Source organism: Chinchilla lanigera, unplaced genomic scaffold (assembly GCF_000276665.1).
Source record: "Chinchilla lanigera isolate Chin_1 unplaced genomic scaffold, ChiLan1.0 scaffold00005, whole genome shotgun sequence".
NCBI classification, from domain to species: domain Eukaryota; kingdom Metazoa; phylum Chordata; class Mammalia; order Rodentia; family Chinchillidae; genus Chinchilla; species Chinchilla lanigera.
This window is the reverse complement of record NW_004955406.1, coordinates 33,885,562-33,906,912: the sequence shown is the minus strand read 5'-3', so window position 1 is coordinate 33,906,912 and position 21,351 is coordinate 33,885,562. Positions and strand designations below refer to the sequence as shown.

At 36.5% G+C, this 21,351-nt stretch overlaps 1 protein-coding gene across 3 annotated transcripts in view; it reads right to left on the bottom strand.

Annotated features, from left to right (window-relative positions):
• Crb1 (crumbs family member 1, photoreceptor morphogenesis associated) overlaps positions 1-21,351 on the bottom strand; it is a 188,184-nt gene that overhangs the window by 99,025 nt on the left and 67,808 nt on the right. For all 3 annotated transcript variants that reach the window (XM_005375121.2, XM_005375122.2, XM_013521884.1), the window contains exon 5: positions 16,571-16,753. In XM_005375121.2, coding sequence (XP_005375178.1) covers positions 16,571-16,753 — 183 coding nt within the window. The remainder of the gene's footprint in view (positions 1-16,570; positions 16,754-21,351) is intronic.

The window sequence follows — 21,351 nt, the reverse complement described above, 5'->3', positions numbered from 1 at the left end:
AGCATGGGTCTGAGCTCTGGGGCCTCCTAAGCTGCTATTTAAAGAAGGGTAATTTTAAAGAACTTATTGAAAAAGGGAATAAAAACATCAAACTTCAGGTGTAGGGTAGCTGTGACACTTAGGAAATGTTTTGTTCAGTCCTATTTCCTTTTGTAGCCAGATTTCTATCAGAAGAGTAAAACCTGAGCCTAAATCTACATGGCTACTGTCAGGTGAATAAAAATGGAATCCAGGTTTTCCTTTTTCAGGAATGACTGATAGAGTTTTGGATTTGAGAATCGTTCATTTAATGAATTTATTATTAAGACTGAGGAAAAGAAAAAGCCAGGGACAGGTGAAAAGAAAAGGTGAGAGTAAATCAGGTTAAACTGTATCCATGACAGCAAGAGAACCACCTGTAAAAAAGTAATAATGAACAGTAACTTTTGGGGACAGCAGGAAATTTTGTTTGATTCAGGTTGAAAAATGTGGAACAACTGGCTAGCATCTGCCTCCCTGTGTGCTTTGGAAAGTGTGGGTGGCCCTGTGTTGCTAAAACCAGTTTACCCTAAGAGTCTTATCCTATCCATATCTGTACTCTGTCCGCACACTATGAGATATAACCAGGAAGTCAGAATGGAAAAAACCAATAAGTAACATTATTGTACATCAACAAAACTTTACGGCTCTGCCTTGAGAAATTAAATGCATCAACGGCAGTTCTACTAAAACATCTGACCGATAAAATTACTTTGTCACAAATCAATGAGCTAAAAATACACATTTGACCCAAAGAGAGTGCCAGAGAATAACAACAGGCAGGGATATACGCCAACTTTGCCTTAAGCTATGCAATGTTTTATTACATAAATGACCATAATCACATCTCCAATGATAATTTCTATAGTTCTGGTATGATCCATTGAAAAGGGAAATTACAAAATCATAAAAAAGATTCAATAAAATTTCAAAGAATTTTTTTTTAACCTAGAACTTTCTCATGAAAATCTAAACCCTTATAATACATTTGGTTTTTTTCTTTATAAGTTTTTAAATTTCTTTTTTTTTGTTTGTTTTGTTTTGTTTTTTGTTTTTTCCCGGTACCAGAAATCGAACTCACGACCTTGTGCTTACCAGGCAGGTGCCGTGCCACTGAGCTAAAACCCCAGCCCGTTTTAAAATTTCTTGGTAGGAGAAATTTACAGATAAGGTGTTAGACCCTCGTAAAAATTGAGGATCCATCAGAAATAAGAACACATTTTTCAAATTATGATACGTTGACCGGCATGGAAAACTTCATTTATCAAAATTGGCATAGACTATAATTTGAACAAGAATACTGGGCCTCAACTAATTATATCTGTGTTAAGAGAATGTTCATTAAAGTAGATAGCAAAGGCCACACTTTCTCTGACATTTTGGGTTGATTGATCTTTGCCACTGAGGATCCTGAGATTGGACTGATACTTCAATTTAGTGATCCTAAAATTTTTATATTTAACAAATATTTTGGGTATCTCCTACTATGGGCTAGACTTGATGCTAGGTCCTGAACTATTGCAACTATCTAGATATTTCAAATCTCTTTCATGGTGTACAATTCTAGTCAGGACTGTAGGTGTGTGTATGTGTGTGTGTGTGTGTGCATGTGACTACAAACACACAAACATAAGATCTAGTAATGATAAATACTATAAACTAATTAAGTAAGGAAGTAGAGTGCGTGTTGGAGAACAGAGGGAGGTGATATTTTATTTAGAAAAGTCTAGAAAGACCTTTCTGGAAAAGTAGCGTTTGAATAAAAATCTAAAAGAGGCAGAGGGATCGCTATGGAGTCTTCTACCAAAGGGAAAAGTAAAAGACCTCAAAATAGAAACGAATTTGCCCTAAGCAAATGTATTCTAAAATCCAGTCCAGCTAAAGAAAGTGAGGTGAACAAGGCCAAAGGTGGATTATAAAAGTGTTTGTAGAGCGTGTTAAGAAGTACAGGCTTTTTCAGAGCATGGTGTGAACCATTAGGCTGCTTGAATGCAAGACTCATGTTCTGATGTGCATTAGAAATTACTCCAAGAGCCGTGTGAAGAATTGATTAGAAAGTCAAGAATGAGCCACAGGCAACTGCAAGGTGAGACGTGGCAGTGGCTTGGTCTAGAGTATAAATGACAGAGACAGGGAGGCATGACCATGCTTGGAATACATCCGAAGGGAGAAGATAAAATTTTTGGTGAGTGAGGTGTGGTCCATCAAAGAAAGTGGGAAATCTCATATGACTTTTACTTAGGACCTGACCAATTTGGTTAATATTTTGTTACTACTTACTAATATGGGGAAAATGATGTTTTTATTACTGTTGTTGGTTTACACTCTGTGTGTGTGTGTGTGTGTGTGTGTGTGTGTGTGTTTGGGTTTTTGTCTTTAATTGCTTTATCCTGATTTGTTTTGGAATGTAGAAAATAAGTTTTGTTTGGGATGTATTATATTTGAAAATCATCTCAGTTTCTCTAAATGGAAAATTTAAGAGAGGTTTACGTGAGAGGTTAGGGCTAGAGAGAAAAATTTAGGTGTTGTAAACATCTGTATAAATTCAAGTCAAGAGAGAACATGAGACTTTCCTAGAAAATGAGTATTAGATAGGAAAAAGACACGCAAGGACTGGAGGCTAGGGGCTGCCAATATGGAGCGATTAGAAAAAAGAGGATAAGAGCAATAGAATGACAGTGAGTGTCAAGAAAAGGATGCGAATATTAAGAAATTACAAACTGAAATCACATTGTCCTTAGGGAACAAGAAATCACTAGGCTTGTGACTAGTCAATGCAGAAAAATGAAATTTCAAAATTGGTTTCTATAACCCTGACTCAGCAGCTATGACATATTTTGACTGAAGCCACAGAGCTCGCTGCCCCAGTGCTGTGATAAGGTTCCCCGTCCCACACGGAGGAGAGCTAGCAATGCAAAGGAACCGTTTAGGATGTTTCTTCAGTCACAACCCCTGTTGCTCAGTCTCATTCTGATATGTGGGATGATGGGATTCCCTGCTTTGCTGCTCTCACCCACCCTATCAGTGAGAGTCCTAGAGTTTTTCCTACATCTTCAAGGCCTTGAAATTTTTCTAATAGAAATCCAGGTCTCTCGTCAGCATCTAATACTTGTTTCCATAACCGCTGGATCTGCTTGCTATAAAAGCAACGAAGTCCACATGCTAGGCAAGTGCCCTGCCTCTGAGCTATACTCACGTCTGACCTCTCTTGTGGTCAGTCACTGGAATAAGGAGGTCAAACAACAGGGAGAAAATGGTTTGCAAAGGTCATCTACATGACGATGCATATTCCAAGAATGATGAGAAAAGTTATTAAAGTCCTCAGTTGCTGAGGGGAAAGGTACCAGGAGGTAAGAGGATTATCATAAATGGAGAGGCAGTGGACAGCAGCCTCCTAAGACACGTGCTTCAAAAAGAGTTGAGGTTTTGAAGGAAGAGGGAGAAGTCACTGCCTAGATGCAGCAAAAAAAGGAGGACATTTAGCTTGCCTTTGAGACCAGATGAACACAGGACTGATAAGACTAATTAAAGACAGACACCATTTGAGGAGGTTGCAAAAGAAACAGTGTCCGAGGAAATAGGTTTCAGCTTAAGGTGAAGGAAGTATTTCAAAAAGAAATTGAGGATACTGGTTTGTTACTTTATGATAAATTTTGAGTTCTACAGCATATAATGGGAAGTTCAAAAAGGGGTAAGAAATGGCATGAAATTAGGCAAAGTATAAAGCATTCTGGAATTAGGTTTCATAGCTTGATGGGTAAACTGGGATATTAGGATTCGGGGATGAGTGCTTCTATTGCAGATGTGGAAGACTTGGTGAGATTGTTCCTGGGAGATATCAGGGGGAGGTATAATCAGTTCTAATTATAGTATCTTAAGGAATTATTCATTAGATAATGACCAAGATAGGTAAGGAGGGTTGCTATAGAAGACAAGTAGTTTTTGCCAAGAGCCAAAATGCAATAGTTTGGATCCAGAATGTCTTCAAAAGGTCTATGTATTACAGGCTTGGTCTCCAGCATGGTGCTACTGGGAGGGGGAGGAAACTTTAAGATATAAGTCCATTTACCTATGAATACCTAAAGTTCATCTTTCTTTATGGCAGCGTAGTACTCCATTGGTAAATAGATGCAACTTGAGACCATAAGGTTAAGTGAAATAATTTGGACACATAGCTCAAATACCATATGCACATGGTTTCTCATAATTGTTTCTCATATATATACATGGTTGAAAGACAGAGACAGAGAGAGATAAATAGGAAGTAGGAATAAATCCAATTACTTCCCCAAATTACATATTCCATTGTCTTAAGGATATTGCACTATATGTATTCATTTGTTTGATTTATGCTAGCATAATAGTTATCTTAATTTATTTAAAGAAAGTTTGCATTATTATGTGTTTACTTTTTGTAGGAATCATTTGTTTCATGTCTTATACTGAGTAACTAATTTGAAGATAATGATAAAGCAGTGTAATAACTATTGTTATTCTCTTCTTTGGTTATGAGAATTTGGTTTATTTTTATTTTTCACAGAATAAAAAAAGAAGGGGGTCTGAGTGAGAAGCTTTGTGGCCACTGACAAGCGCTCTCCAAAGGGCTGTGGGACACCCTTGTCTTCTTTTTCTTTTCTCATGTCCTGCCCACAAAGTCACAAAGTGAACACTGCTGCCACAAACTGCGGCTATAATGTGCTGCCTCATGACAAGCCCAATACAGTGAGGCCAGTGATTATGGACTAAACCCTCCAAAGCTGGTCTTTATAAATTGGTTACTTCAGATATTTTACTACTGCAACAGGAAGCTGAATAACCCAAGGTACAGCAGAACTTCTTTAGGGGAAGAGATATCTAATTCTTCAGCCTAAGAATTAGTTGGTCAAAGGCCTGAGATCCTTACCCTTGGACCAACACCTGAGTTGCTCAAGGCTGAAGAGAAGTTCTAGATGAATGTACATTATGGTAGTTGGGAGGGTGTGTAAGGTGGCTTTGGTCAGCTGTTCTACTGATGAGACAAAATACCCGACATTAACAACCTTAGGGGCAAAGGTTTATTTTGCTTCATGGTTTCAGGGTTATCAGTCCAAGGTTGAGTGGCTCCAAGGCATAGACATCATGGTGCAAGGGCCTGGTGTTGGAGGAAAACTGCTTAATGCATGGTGGCCAGAAAGCACAGCAGATCAGGGATAGAGCCAGAGAGGAAGAAGGGATCAGGGACCAGATACAGTTCCCAAGGTCATGCGTCCATTACCTGCCCAGACACATCCAGAAGTGTGCTTTACTAAATGTCTAGTTGTCTCTCAAGCCAATGAAGTTCACAGTTAAGATTAACCATCTCACACACACACACACACACACACACACACACACACACACACATACATACACACATACAAAAGGCAGATGCTTCTGATTGTTAAGAGAGAATAAATAAAGGACCCCAATTACAATTACAGCAGTGGTCCTTGGTAAAAGGGCAACAGTTGCTGATTGGGTCAGATGGTGGTCACTAGTTTTTTTCTAAATGATTAGCTTGCTTACAGAAAATGGTGAAAATGGAGGATGTAAATGCTTACATGGAGGATCTTGGGCAGCTAGATAAAGATGTCAGGTGTCAAGATGGGCATTCCCTGGAGCAGCAGACACACAGCTGACCGCATCATGAGCACTGGCCCTAGGCACCACTGAAAGCACAATTCCCAGCTTCCCCCAATGTTTCTTCAATCATTTTCTTCAACTTCTTACTCTAAGACACACCTGACTCTTGTCAGAAAAATATCTCTTTCCTAAAACCTCTTTTGACAAGGGATGGCCCGCATTTCTCATGTGGAAAAACTGGTGTGAAATCTACAATTAAGGCCTTCTAAATCTCAAGAACAGGAACTACAGTGTGATAACATGGATGACTGAGACTTTAATTATGAAATTCCTGGTGAAATTGTTATATTGGTGTTATTCTTTCATTTTATAGAACTGTTTCTTCCATTAGATTATTTGGCTAGTATGTTTGAATTGGAGTGTGCCAGCTGGCTATTCATCCATGAGCTTTTTCTTATCTAATGTGACTTCAAGTCAGGAAAAGAAAACTTACACAAGGGATGTAGTTCAACAATCGAGCACTTGTCTAGCTTTGGATTCAATCCCACATATAGCAAAAACAAACAAAAAACCCAATAAATATGCTAATTTGATTAAGTAACCAAGAACTTTGATATCATGTTTATTTCTGTCTGTCATCATAGTCTCACAAACATTTCCATCTATTTTGCATATTTGGACATCCAAATATTGGCCATTAAATTTCTCTGCCAATGTAATATTTTTGTAGGTAGTAGTAAGCACTTAATAAACATGATTTCCAAAATTAATCTACATATAGCGAGATGGTACACCTGTCATACATATTGTAGTTAAGACTGTAAGACCAAACATGACAAAAGAAGAAATGTGCTCATACACACTGAATAGTTTTGTTTATGAAAATGAATATGCATAGTAAAGGCAAAAATGGATGAATTAGGTAAATCTATAGAAATTTTTCATCAATATTTGGCAAAAAGAGTTGAGGTACAGTTTGATCTTTAAGAATTATAGCTGTATATGTGTATAAAATATCTGTTCAGGTTACTTAGAATCTAAACCCACTAGCTTGAAATTGTAAGGAAAAGTGATGCATCTCTCAGAACAATGAGTTGAAATGTGAAGTCAGCAGATGAATAAACTGTATTGAAAGTTTCTCTTTGGGCAGGAGATACCGACTGTTCCATATGTTTATCACTTCATGACTACATGAAGCTTTGTACGATCCGTGTTCAGCTGTACAGGGCTATTTTAGCTGGACGGAGGTAAAGTGACAGGTTTTAATTTTTCAGGAGAAATGAATGCTTCAGTTTTAGCAACATTTTGCTTGAAGTGGATGAACCTGAGAAGAGGAGCCGTGTGTGCAATACTGTAGCCAGGTGGCTCTCATCAGGGTGTTCATTGTTAAGAACCCTGATATTTCTGCCTGAGGTTTGAAGCCAGGGTTTCACAGGATCCCCCGCTGCACTCTCAGTTCTTGCCTTGCAGAGAGCAGATGCGTGAACTGAACAAAATCCCAGCCGGAGGCTCAACGATGGAGCATTCCAGAGACTGTGACAATGTCCCTCTTAGTTGGAATAAGTGTTAACTGACTGGAGTTAAAATTGAAAATTGGGCTTGGTTTGAAGACAGTTTGGAAACTTGCTAAAGGTGTTGTTACAATCATACTTTGATAAACAGAAATGAAATGTTAAAAATTGTCAGTTGTTCCCAAATTAAGATTGATTGCTTAGGACAAGATGGTTCTAGGTCCTAGGACAAGCACATAGGTCATGAGATCCTTTTTAATTTTCAGAAGTAACATATCCATTTGATCTTCTAAAATATGCTAACTGACCAAACCATTTGGTCAGTATAATGTTCACTATATTCTATCTATCTGGCACAAATAACATAAATAAGTCTTTTTCACTGATTTGTCTGATTGTGCCCTTTTATAACTCCACTATGCTAGTTATCATATTGTCTTATATTTTTGCACATCCTTTACCCCAGACTCATGGTTTTTTTTTTAAAAGAGAACAATATTTTCACGGTTATATCCTTAGAACTGAGCCTGGTGTCCTGGACTAGAAATCTAAAACCGGACAAACAGCTAACATTCCTTCCAGTAGTGGTAAAGGGTGGCCATACAAACTAAAGGTAATTTGCTGATTTTGGAATAGACTGGACAGGTTTGTTCAACTCTGAGCTTTCTGCAGTTTTAATTTCATGTAGTTTATCACTAAAATTATGTGAAAGTGTGGGTTCAAGTACATGCATAGACCTTTAAATCAAGTGTTTAGGTTCCACTCTCATTTTCATTTGATATTTGCAGCTTCTGGCACAAGTAATTATGACAAGACATAAGGATATTTTACTAAGACAATTTTGATGATTTTAAGGAATTAGAGAATAGCAACTATTATTGTAAGACTAATCATTAAAATACTTCAAAGGATCTTTAGATTTTTTCCCAATTATCTCGTTGAATGAAACTTTGGGTTTCTCTGGGCCATGATAACTTGACTTTTTGGAAATCCTGGAAGAACTTCGAATAAAGTTAACCTCCTTTAGTGAAAGGAGTTTACCCCTTTCCCTGGGACCCCTCCCCTCCACCACCTTATGCCTCTGCTTTTTTACTTCCTTGCTTTCCATGATCTCAGCTCCCTCCGTTCTATTAAGTTCTGAGACTTGTTAATTTTCCAGTTTACTCTACATCATTTTTACATATAAAAAGTTAGAAAATTCTTATTACCTATACAAATATTTCCAGTATAAACAGTAATTTATCTAAGTAATGAAGCATAACAATCATTCTTACAATTTTTTAAAAAACAGGAAGTAGGTTGTACCTATATTTAACAATCCTAATGGTCTCTTTGAGTGAAGCTATGTCACTCAGTGTATGATGTATACTTAGTGAGTCTAAATAGTGAAGTCAGCACATGAACAAACTGTATTGAAAGCTAAAAACATACTTTTCATCACAGTTAAATTTTATTTTAGTAATAGAACTTCACATATGTAGAGTTTATGAAAGGTAAATTGTGTTTTGTGACTGAATCAATGGAAAATGAAGACATAACAAAGATAAAGTAGAGTTGAATGTTCAACTTTTCATTGTGGATTGGAGGTGAGGAAAGTAGTAAATTCTTTATTTTTAATGATGAGTACATTCATCTCGTCAATCAATATATTAGTATTAGAATAGCATTAGAATACTTTATTCAGGGCCAGGGATATAGCTCAGTGGCACAGCACCAGTCTGGCAAGAGTGAGGTTGGGAGTTTGATTCTGAGTACCAAAAAAACCCAGAATACTTCATTCATAGTATCATAGGAGGAATGAAGAGAAAGTCAGCATTGATTCAAAAAAACCTTTTTAATGCTTATTATACTAACATGCTTTGAAAATGTGACACAAGGACTTCCTTGTGGTCAAGATAGTGTAGGCTTAGCTCACCCTGTTCCTCCTCACTAAGCACAACTGCAAACTGTATATAATAAAAAGTCTGAAAATGGAAAAGTAGGTGGAATGATTAGCACTGGAAGAAGGACAGCGCATCAGGGTTTCTTACACCCTCTAGCACAACACGAGAAGGTGTCCCAGCCTCCATATTTGCTGACCCCCAGTTGGCAAGAGAAGGCAGCCTAGAGGTTGATTCCTTCTCCAGATTGAATCACAGCGCCACCTGCAGCACACATGGAGCCCAGAACCAGAAAGAGGAATTAAATAGAATCTGGCTGATGAAAAGAACCAGAGAAAGAGCTCTCCCTCTCCGCTGCTGAGGCCTCCTGCCCTCCCACACAGACACCACAGGGCAAGAGGGACCTGGCAAAAGGCCCAGCATGAGAAGTGTTTACTTTCCTCAGCAGCTGTGAAATTCCCCTCCAGGAGAGATACCCTGAGACTGAGGGACCTCAGACTTTTGCCAACACAAGTTCCCTGCCTGGGACATTTTCTCCATTACTGAGTAGAGAGAACCCTTTACAACATAGGCCCAGCAGGGACGCCTCTTCAGTACCATAGATCTGAAACTCCCCTCCCCCAATAAAGAAACACCTGCTCACTCAGGCACCATCAGCAGGGACAAGTGTGAGCGCCCTGGCATGGGATAAGTCAAGAACACCAAAATTGCACTGCAAATACTCTGAATATTAACTGATTATTAGACCCACAGTCCACATGACTAGGCTTTGACCTGTTTTTCAAACCTAAATTTAAAAGTTTAAATAAAGTCCAAAGTGTCCCAAAGGATACCCAAACTGTCCATGATACAAATGAAAATCCCTACCACCAAGAATCAGGAAAGTCACAATTTGAATGAGAAAATAAAATTAACTGAAGAATCTGCAGTTAGAATTATTTGACAAGGATTTTAAAGCAACTATCATAAAAATGATTCAGTTAACCAGTATAAATTCTCTTGAGATGAAAGAAAAATAGGAATTATCAGCAAAGCAATAGATATTATTTAAAGGAATAAGATGTCGAGTTATAGAACTGAAAAATACAACAAGAGCAATAGACAACTTACTGGATGGGTTAATAGAAAAGAGATGAAAAAGCAGAGAATCAGTGAATTTGAGAACAGATCAATACAATTTGTACAATCTAATCAACAGAGAAAAATAGATGAGAAAAAAATAAAGCACCTCAGGAATCTGTGGAAAAATAACAGCAGCAGCAATAACAACAAAAACCCATAAAATTTGTATGGTTAGAATTCTAGAAGTAAAAGACAATAGAGTGGATAGAGCATTTAAAGAAAACCTGCCTAAAAATTCATTATATTCAAGGAACACCAATTTCAATGACAGAGGATTTCTCACTGAAAACCACAAGTACAAAAAGAAGTGGTGTACAGTTTTTCAGATTCTAAAAGAAAAAAAAAAACCGTTAAACCAGGTGTGGCGGCACACACCTGTAATTCCAGCGCTTGGGAGGCTGAGGCAGGAGGATCACTGCTAACTCAAGGCCAGCCTGGGCACCAAAGTGAGTTCAAAGTCAGCCTGAACTACATAGTGAAACCTTGTCTCAAAAAAGACAAAAAAAAAAAGAGGGGGGGGAACTGCTGCTAGTGAATTCTATATTTAACAAAACCATCTTCAAAGAATCAATGTGAAATAAGATTTTCTGAGACAAAAGAAATATAAATATATACATGAATAGCTGCGATAACTATTGCTGATGTCTGATGGTGTATTGAAATGAACAGTTAATGATTACAATTTTTTTTTTATGTTCTGATCAATTGTGCATGCTTGTGTCTGGTGGTCTGAGCAACTGATTTGGAGGCAACAATATGCAATGGAATTACAGTCATGAACTCCTATCATCTTGTCAGTGAAACTCTGTATTATCTCTAATGTATTATTGAAGAATTATTTTCTTATTCCCTATAATGGTTTGAGCAGTCTTTCATTCTTACATCTGGTAATCTGAGCAACGTAGTTGAGGATAGCGATATGTAATGTAACAACCACTGTTGATTCGTATTATTTTGTCTTGAGACTCTGTATCACTTTGAATGTTCTTGCTTTGATTTATTTATGTTTGTGATACTGGTATGCTGCTACTGTTCTATTTCTTTGTTTGTTTGTTTCTCATTTACTACTCTCTTTAAAATAAAAAAAAAAAGAAAGCTGTAAGAAATTTTCACTAACGGACCTAAACTTAAAGACTGGATAAAAGAAGTTCCTTAAACAGAAAGTAAATAACAAAAGAAGAATGTCAAGACCATGAGAAGAAAAAAAAAATGGAGACAGTAAAAATATAGGTAAAAACATGAATTTTCTAAATAATTTATAATGGTTAAAATAAAAAGTATAATACTCTTTGACCCTCAAGACAATGATATTTAAAGTGAGGTCATTTCTGCACTTCATTCATTTCAGTATCAGTAAAAATCAGTAAAATACTGATACCAAAACACTGTGAAAAATTATAGGCAAAACAATCACTATAAAAGTAACACAAGACAATATATCCAGGGGCTGGGGATTTAACTCAGCAGCACAGCGCCTGCCTGGCAAGCGTAAGGTTGTGAGTTCAATTCCTGGTACCGGAAAAAAAAACAAAAACAAACAAACAAAAAAACAATATATCCAGAAATACTATAAATGAAATCTTAAATAATCAAGAAACTCACAGGAAGTCAAAAAAGGGGAAAGAAGATGCAAACAAAAAACAAATGAGAGCCAGGTGTGGTGGCGCACTCCTGTAATCCCACCACTTGGGAGGCTGAGCCCTGCAATTTTGAGGCCAGCCTGGCTTACATAGAGAATTTAAGGACAGTTTGAACTACATAGTGAGACCCTATCTCAAAAACAAAACAATAAAATAAATAAAATAAAAAACAACCAACTAAAAAACAAATGATGTAATTAAGCCTCAATACATTAGAACTTATTTGAAAGTGAATAATCTAAGTACGTGAACTAAAAGGTAGATATTAGCAGACTAATTTCAAAAAGCATGAACCAACAATAATGTGTTTGGATATGTTGTTTATAAGAAATACACTCCAAATTCAATCACATAGGACAAAAGGATAAGTACAAAAAAAGATATATCATGTAAATATAATTTCTTAAAAGGCAGGAGTGTCTATAGTAATATCAGATAGAGATCAAAGCGTACATATAGCATATATATTATATATATATATGTCATATATATGAGGGCTAATCAAAAGCACAGTGTGTTTAAATTAAAAAAATTATTACAGTAAAAGACACATGTCACTGTGTCCCTCAAGATACTCGCCCTCCCTTTGAACATATTCATCCCATCATTCTTGCCACTTTCTGAAGCAGTTCCGGAAGACTTCTTTTGTGAGTATCTTTATGAGATGTTATCAAAATTTGGTGAATGCTGCTACTGAGTGCTATTCAAGACAAGGCAGGAGAGTAAAAAGCATTACAGTGTATCATTACTTTATTCACCAGATCTGGCACAGTGCAACTTTTGCCTTTGCCTCAAAGTCATGAAGACCATGGAAGGTAAACATTTTGAACCAGTTCAACACATCAAGTTAGTCACAACAGCACAACTAAAGGTACTTATGAAAGAGGACTTCCAGAATTGTTTCAGAAAGTGGCAAGAATGATAAAGACAAGAGTGTTCCAATAGAGGAGGGTATTTTGAAGGGGATTAATCACAATGTTTTTTACTATAATAATGTTTTTAAAATTCACCATGCTTTTGGTTATGTTTCATATGACAAAAAGAAGCTTGCATAATGACAAAGTCATCAACCCTCAGGAAGACATGGTGACTGGAAGTGGAGAAATAGAATGGAGAAGTCCATAATCATAGGTATGGATTTCAGCATGCTCATCTAAGCAAGCGAAGACTGTAGGAAAGAAAGTTGATACGTATGTAAAACACCTGAACAACACAACAATAGAATCTTATGGGCATATACAGAAATTGCCACTCAATCGCAACAGAACAAACTTTTTCTTTAGGCACTTGTAAGACAGTTACCAAGACAGACCCTATCCTATGCCATAAAACAAACCTCAACAAATTTGATATAATTGAAATCATAGGGTATGTTCTATAATACTAATGAAATCCAAATAGAAAATCAGTGACGGAAAGATAAATGTCTGGAAACACTTAGAATTTCAGCAATACAATTCTTACTTCTAAATAATGCAAGAATCAAAGAAAAAGTCTCAGTGGAAATCTTAAAAATAGGCAGACCTGCACTATAATGAAAGTATGTGGAATGCAGCTAAACCAGCATTGAGAGTTAAATTTGTACTATTAAATGCTTATATTTTTAAAAATTAAAATAAAAGAAGCCTAAAACAATCAGGAAGAAATCGTAAAGAACATAAAACAATGAAATTAAAAACAGGGAAAAATCAATGAAACACAACACTGGGCTTAAAAAAAAAAAAATGAAGGAAGCCAGGCATGGTGGCACTCAGGAGCCAGAGGCAGAAGGATCACCATGAGTTTTGGGCCAGCCTGGACTATATGGTGAGCTTCAGGCCAGCCTGAGCTACATAGAGAGACCATGTCTCAAAAATAAATAAATAAATAAAATGAAAAATGAGAGAGAGAGAGAAACATGAACTGTCAAAGTGGATGTAAAATAGAATAATCACTACAGATCTTACACCTATTAGAAGGATAATAAGATATACTGTGAGCAATGTTATACTTAAAAATTTGACAAAAAAAATGAGCAAAAATATAGACCTAATCAACACAATCATCCAGTATAATCTAACTGACAAATTATAGAAACTCCACCCAACCACAGTGGGAACACAGGCTGTAAATGCCCTTTGCGGCTAAGGAAGGAAACATTTCTGGTTCAAGTCCCACTGTCATGTGGCTAAATTGGAGTCAAAGATGGAATGCCATGTCCAGGACAGTCTTCCCCAGTACTAACAAGAGAATATGTAGAAACTGAACTAAACACAATAGTATTTGTAATCATCCCCCCAAATTAAATACTTAGGAATGAACTTTAAAAAATACTTACAGTTGGCATGTGGAAAGTTATTCAACAGTAAAAATAAAAAGGCAATCCACTGAAAAAGGGGCAAAGAGATTTTGCTGAAAAAACATAAATATATGTCAAATAAATACAGAAAAGGTATTCAACATCTCTAGTCATTATGGAGATGCAAATCAAAACCACAATGAGATATCATTACATACCTATTAGAATGGCTTAATTTAAAAAAAAAAAATCTAACAACCAAATGCTAGTGAAGACGTGAAGAAATTGGATCACTCATACACTGGTAGGAACAAAAACTGGTCCAGTGGGAAAACAAGGTAAAATATATTGGGCTTCCTGATTTCATGTTTTATAACTGCAAGTGAATCTACTACTTCATTTAAAAGATTTACTTCAAAAAATAAGACAGACATTTTAAAAAGTGGCATACATATAAATAGGAAGACTTAGAAGTGAAGATCTATTGTTTATACCCTTTCTGCAAATTCCAGCTATTGTGTTAAGCTGAGTAGTTCATGAAACTTATTTTCTTTGTATTTTATGTACACAGACTACATTTTCCAGTCTTTGCTGCAATTGAATGTGGTTGTTTGACTAAGTTTTGACCAGTGAAATGCAGACAGAAAAGACATTCATTACTCATAGGGCTTGGCCTACCAAGCCCTCTGATGGCTGGGTGTGGTGGCGCATGCCTGTAATCCCAGCACTCGGGAGACTGAGGTAGCAGGATTGCTGCAAGTCTGAGACCAGCCTGGGCTACAAAGTGAGCTTAAGGCCAGCCTGAACTGCATAGTAAGACCCTGTCTCAAACAACAGAACAAAACAAAACAAAACCTCTGATGAGATGCTCTATTGCCTGCCCCCTGGCTAATTGGAGAAGAGCATAGATTTGGAAGGTGCATTTTGACAAGGGGGAAAATAAAGGAACCTGTGACTCTTAAATACTACGAAAGACAAGTTATGATGGGAACCCATTTTTAGAATTTCACAGATGAAAAATAAACTATTTCATTAAGCCACAGAGATTGGAGGAAGCCAGGACATCTTAACTCACATCAGTAATTGTTTCTGGCATTTTTTAGAAGTCAAATCCAGTGCACTTTCTAGAACATTTTACTCCCTGTATTATTTGGATCTATGGAAACATTGATTATCCATGTCTTTTCATCTGATGAGGAAATCTTAGCAATGGTCTCTAATTCTGATAGAATCCCTTTTCTATCATCTTGAACCTAATATTTTAAAAACAGTTTATAACCCTCTTGTTCCAGGAAAGATTTAAAGTAGCTGACAAAACACATACACTATACCAAAATCAAATAAATTAGAAAGACATAAGAAAAAAAAGAGGCAACAGTAAGAAACAGAAACAGGAAATTGAAATATTCCCAGGAGTGAGGGAATAAATACATACATAAATAAATTCCAGACAGACCTATATGTTTACAGACCCCACATTTATTTCTAGCAGTCTACATGACTGAGAAATCCATACTTTTTATTGTTTATCAAGATTGATTTGCATACCTTTTTCAATTTGAGATAAAAGGCATGCAAGTTAAAAATTGCTCGAGGGAAGTACAACTGATCCAGAGAATGACACAAGGGATTTTCTCCTATGGTTTTCACAGAGTGAGCAGTGAATAAACAAACAGCTTCTGCAGCAACTTTACAACAAACAGTGCCACAAATTAAAGACCATTGATCTTTAAAACTGAAATATTAAAAACAAGAGGAACCTAAGTGTAAATAGACCTCTAGGTTTGCTTTTCTTTTACTACTTTCCTCAGAAATCCCAATAACAACTGAAATATTTTCTTGAAGTATTTATTATCTAATCAGTTGAGAAAAAATGAGACAGAAATCTAAATTTCAGTTGGTTTTCTCATTGGAATTTATGCAGTCATGGGTAAATTTGTACTTATACACACATTGGGAATTGAAAATTCTGAAAGTTTTCTGAACATGAACCAGACACAAACAATTGTTCACTGAAAAACATACATGCAAATTTCCTCTGAGTTTTAGAGTAAGAATGCTGAAAAGAAAGATAGAATAGTAATTTAAATTTGATGTATGGAGTGATTTTAGCTATAGAATCACTGAGAAAGTTTCCTTGAAATTAGATAACTGGTCCCAAAGTAAAGATGTATAAATATAATAACTGTTAGCAAATTTGAATAACAAAACAGCATCATAAAAAATTTAGTAACAAAAATTCTAATATGTTTGGTTAATAAAGAATTCAGTTCTTTAGAATGCACTTCAATTCCCAGGAAAATATGTGAACATCTATCTCCTCCATCCCTGTTTTCAATGTTTCCATGGCTTAAGGAATTACCACACATGAACCGAGATATTTTCCATGCCCACAAGGGGGACCCTTTGTTCCACGGCAACAGAGTTTATGCTGCATGAGTCTTACTCTAATACACCATTTGGTTAAATACATGGTGTTTCACACAATGCAGAAAGACATTCCTGTCTCCTTGGCCTCACCTGCAAATCCAGGCTGACAAATACAAACATAGCCTGTGGCTTTGTGGTAGCTGAATGAAGAAGGCAGCTGGGCAATGCGTCCGTATTGTTTCTCCAAAGACAGCTCCACGCATTCCGCACCAGACTGGCAGGGATTACTACCGCATTCGTTTATGTCTGTCTCACACTGGGCACCTGTGTATCCTGCAGGATGAAAGTGCAGAGAAACTGCTGAGTCAAAGCTCTCAAACTGTACAGCATATGCCTGAATGGAGGCTGACCACTGTGCTGGTGCCAGTTAGTACGTTGCCACCCTCAAAGACCCGGCCAAGGGAAGCTGGTAAGAGGAGGTTGATGTGCAAGTAATTATCACTAGCAATCGAATCAGCTGTAGAATTCTGACCAATATTGTTAGAAAGATTTGATTGATGAGACTTGAAAGTAAATGTGATTTAAAGAAGGTTGGTGCTAATATCAACTGGAGAATTTTTTATGCCCATACCTTATAATCTGAGTAACTCCTTTAAAGAGAACAATACGCAGTGCATTAGCTATTGTTATTCTCCTATTATCTTGTTATGAAATTTTGTTTTACTTATGTTCCATAAAATTTAAAAATGAGACTTAAGGGAAGCCTAGACCTAAACTGACTATTTTAATCTGAACATTTCATAAAATGGAATACCATTTGCTCTAATTTGGCAAATATTCCAATTATTTACATTTTTATCAAGAAGTAAATTTCTACAGAGAATAGCTAAAAAGTCAGCAGTATCCCCAAATATTTCTCTTAAAATTTAAATAAAGGATAAATGGTTATTTATTAAAGCCCAGTGAAACAAAAGACTATTTTATATTTGTATAGAATCAGCTGAATCATTACAGTAGGACCAGGATATTCTTTTTAAAAATCAATGACTTACCACTTCATATGACATTAAAATCTTAAATATAAAACAAACTTCCCTATCCAAGCAATTCCTTTGCTTTTACGTACATATATATCCATTAAAATATATATAGTTTCATTGTGAGTGTGTTTTTTACATAACTGGAATTGTACCATATACATCCCTCTGCAACCTGCTCTATTTACTACCTTGTATGACCTATGTATGTGGGTTAGATGGAGCTAACTCAGAATTTTTAAATATTGCCAAGTATTCCAAAATATGGATGTACTTGGCTTAACCATTCCTTTACTGATTTTATATGTATTTTTCTTACTACAACGTTGCAATGAATATCATTACTCATACCAATGTGTGTTTGAGTAAAACCTTAAGGTTTATGCTTACAAATGGAATTTCTAGCTTATAGTTATATACATTTTTGGTAGAGACTGGGAATACCTTTAGCGGTAGTTTGGCATTTACCTATTACCAGCAAGTGGACAAGTGTGTATATGACTCCAAATCCTTCTTAATATTTACTGTCACTAAATATAAAAATTTTCCAGGTTGTAGGATAAAAAATATATTGTTTTAATTTACATTTTCCCCAGATACTACTGAGATTAATATTTTTACCTAAAACGTTTTACATTATTTTCCTGATTTTTAATAAGCTCATTGATTTATGATTATTTATATGCGGTGTGTCAAGGCAGCCCCCAAACGTAAATTTAGTGGAACATTAATATTGCTGATGGATAATAAAATAACATCAGCCATTTTGTCAGATGGACAGACAAATATATGAAGTTCTTAAAGAAACATAATTAGAGCTACAATGCAAGTGACTTCAGTCACCTAAAGGACCCTGTAATGTCACTAAATCTGCTGAGAAGTATGTTTTTAAACAAAATGTATAATTAAAATGATGTTATAAATAAAATGATAATATCTTTTATTTTAAAATCATACAATGCCTTCCTTTGTACAGCGGATAAAATTCAAAGCCCTTAACGTGACCTGGGAACTCTCTCATTATAAAAGCCCCTCCCACCTCCACGTTACTACCTTAGCTCATTCACTACCTTCCTCCCCACCCCCACCCCGAGAATGTTTCTTACCCACCCTGGCCTTCATAACACTGCTATCTCCCCTAGAAAACTCAAAGCCTTTGTTTTGTTTTTGTTTGTTTGTTTGTCAGTACGGGGAACTGAACTCAGGACCTTGCATTTGCCAGGCAGGCGCTTATGCCACTGAGCTATATTCCTAGTCCCTTCCAAGCCTTTGCATAGCCAGCTCTGACTCAGTTTTCAGACTTTATCTGGTATCACTGTCTCAGAATTACTCGTTCTGAATATCTAAACAAGATCACTTCATTTCTCTCACACCTCCCAATCTTTTTCAGCCTTTTCACTTTTTAAATAATGTTTAATTATGTATTTACATGTATATATTATCTCCCTCTGCTGACTCTAAGCTTTACAAAAACAGGGACTGCGTTTATTTTATTTACTCATCCAATACCAAGCGTTCAGACCTTCAATCCAGGAAAAAAGTAAGAATAAAATAGTAGTAGGCAATGGTAGTAATACTAGCAGGTAATAGTACCAGGTGAAAAACAGAAACAATTTATATTATAATTCCATTTTCGCACATGAACTAGACAATTGACCAGTAATGAAGATAATGTAATTACTTATTTTATAACTTTAATAAAAACCTGAATGGGTCATACGTCAAATAATAACTACAACACAAATTCTGTTGCTTGACAGTGCACTATATTGTTACCTATGACCCTTGGGGCTTTTCTAAATCATTTGAAGAAACAACTTAAGAGTCAAAAAATAATAATAATAAACTAAATGAACTTGTCAGATCGAGATCTCATAACCCTTTATTGTGACGTCGCCAAGGAACACTCAGCATCTCATAAACGTGAATGGTTCCTTCATCATACTTCAGCTTATACAAGTGGCAATAAATAATGACCTTCACAACAGATTTTCATAAACTGGAATTTTCGTGCTGCAGTGGACTTATTGAAGGAGACCTGGACTACTTTCAATTTTCTTTTCATTCTAAGACTCAAAACTCACTCATTCAAAGGCCAGGTTAATCCAGAAGCATCATAAATCCTTTGCTTTTTTGTTTTGTTTTGCTTTTCCGGCTCATGCATTATATCATTCCAATCCTGAACATTAGGAAGGTTTTGATTTATAGTTTGGCCAGTCCTGTCCCCACCACGGAGGCCCTGTGGGGATTTCATTTGCTGTTCTCCTTAAACACAGATATAAATAGACTCCTTCAGTCAAGACTAAATTCGATAGTTTCAACAAGTTTTTCCATGAAACTCTGAACAAAGAAGAAATACAATATTGAATCAAGTCCCAGGGCTTTTATGTTAAATTTGCTTTTAGTGCACTCAGTCACATCCGGGCACGAAGAAAACTTCTAAGATAAGCATTTAAGGCAAAACCTTCTCATCATGCATTATCTTGAAATGAAGATTCTTGCCCTTGCATTCTGTTGCAGTGGTTTCATGCTTCAAATGAAGGGTCTTCTTTTCTTAAATGTGGTTGGTAGTGTTAAATCTTTTTTACATATTATAGAATAGGGTACAAAGACATTCTGACTTTTCTAACGAAACCATCGACTTTCAATGACCTAAGACAGAAGCTCAGCAGAACTGTTCTAAGTCTGAACCACATTATGGCCCAAGACTCTCCCAACTATCCATCCCCTTGTGTGAGCCCATGACTGATGTCTTAGTTCTGGGACTCACCTCTGTTTAAACTCCTGCAGAACACTCTCACTAGATGCCCTGCCTTTGACTATATCTCCCTCAGCTGACTTTCCTTAAGCTGCCGGAGCACTCCTTTAAACTTAGCAGGTCAGAGTATACAACTCCCCCGCCCACAGTTTGCAAGGAGGACAAGCAGCTTTGTGGCTTTTGCAGCTTCAATCCTGCTCCCTAGACCACCTCTGCAACACAAGCCCGGTATAACCCAGTAATCACTTACAGTTGCACAACTGGAACTTTTGCGCGTGTGTCCTTCACTGTTTTTTGCTTCTTTTTTCTCCTCCATCTTCTCCTTATTTTCTTTTTTCCTTAAATAAGTAATGGGCTACTTGGAGCTACCCACAGGGTCTAGAATGGTCAGCCTCCTAACTTTGATATTTAGTTAGCGTTTTTTGAGCACATTCTTTTTTTTTTTTTTTTTTTTTTTTTTTTTTTTTGAGACAGGGTCTCCCTATGAGTTCAGGCTGGCCTTGAGCTCACTTTGTAGCCCAGGCTGGCCTTGAACTCTAACAATCCTCCTGCCTCAGCATCCTGAGTGCTGGGATTACAGGCATGCACCACCAGCCCCGGAAGCTTGAGCACATTCTAAAAGCATGCTCAGCTAGGCACTCTATATCCATCGGTAGATTTCTCTACAAAGAACTCTATGAAGTAGATATTATTTCCAGCATCTCTGATTTATAAATGAGGAACTGAAACTCAGAGAATTTACATGTTCAAAGTTACACTGCTCCCGTATACATTTCTGATACATGTTCAGTCGTCTTTAAAGTATCTAGAATGATTTCTCTTTGGTCAACCCACTCCTCTACTTCTCCCTTTATTTCCTTTAAATAACTTTTTATAGCTCCTTAACGTGCTCAAAGTCACTCTACACATATTTTTGCACAGTCTCATAAGAATACTAGAATTCCAATGTTTTCTGTCTTCTTTTTCAATGACAATTTTCTAAGTCTTCTTGGAAGAAGGAAGGATGTCTTTTTAATTCCTTGATCCTAACATATGTAAACTTGGCACTGAAATCCAAAGAGCTTAACTGATTAGATCCGTGAATGAATGGAACATATGTAGGTTTTCTTTTATTTTGTTTGTATGGTATTGAATAT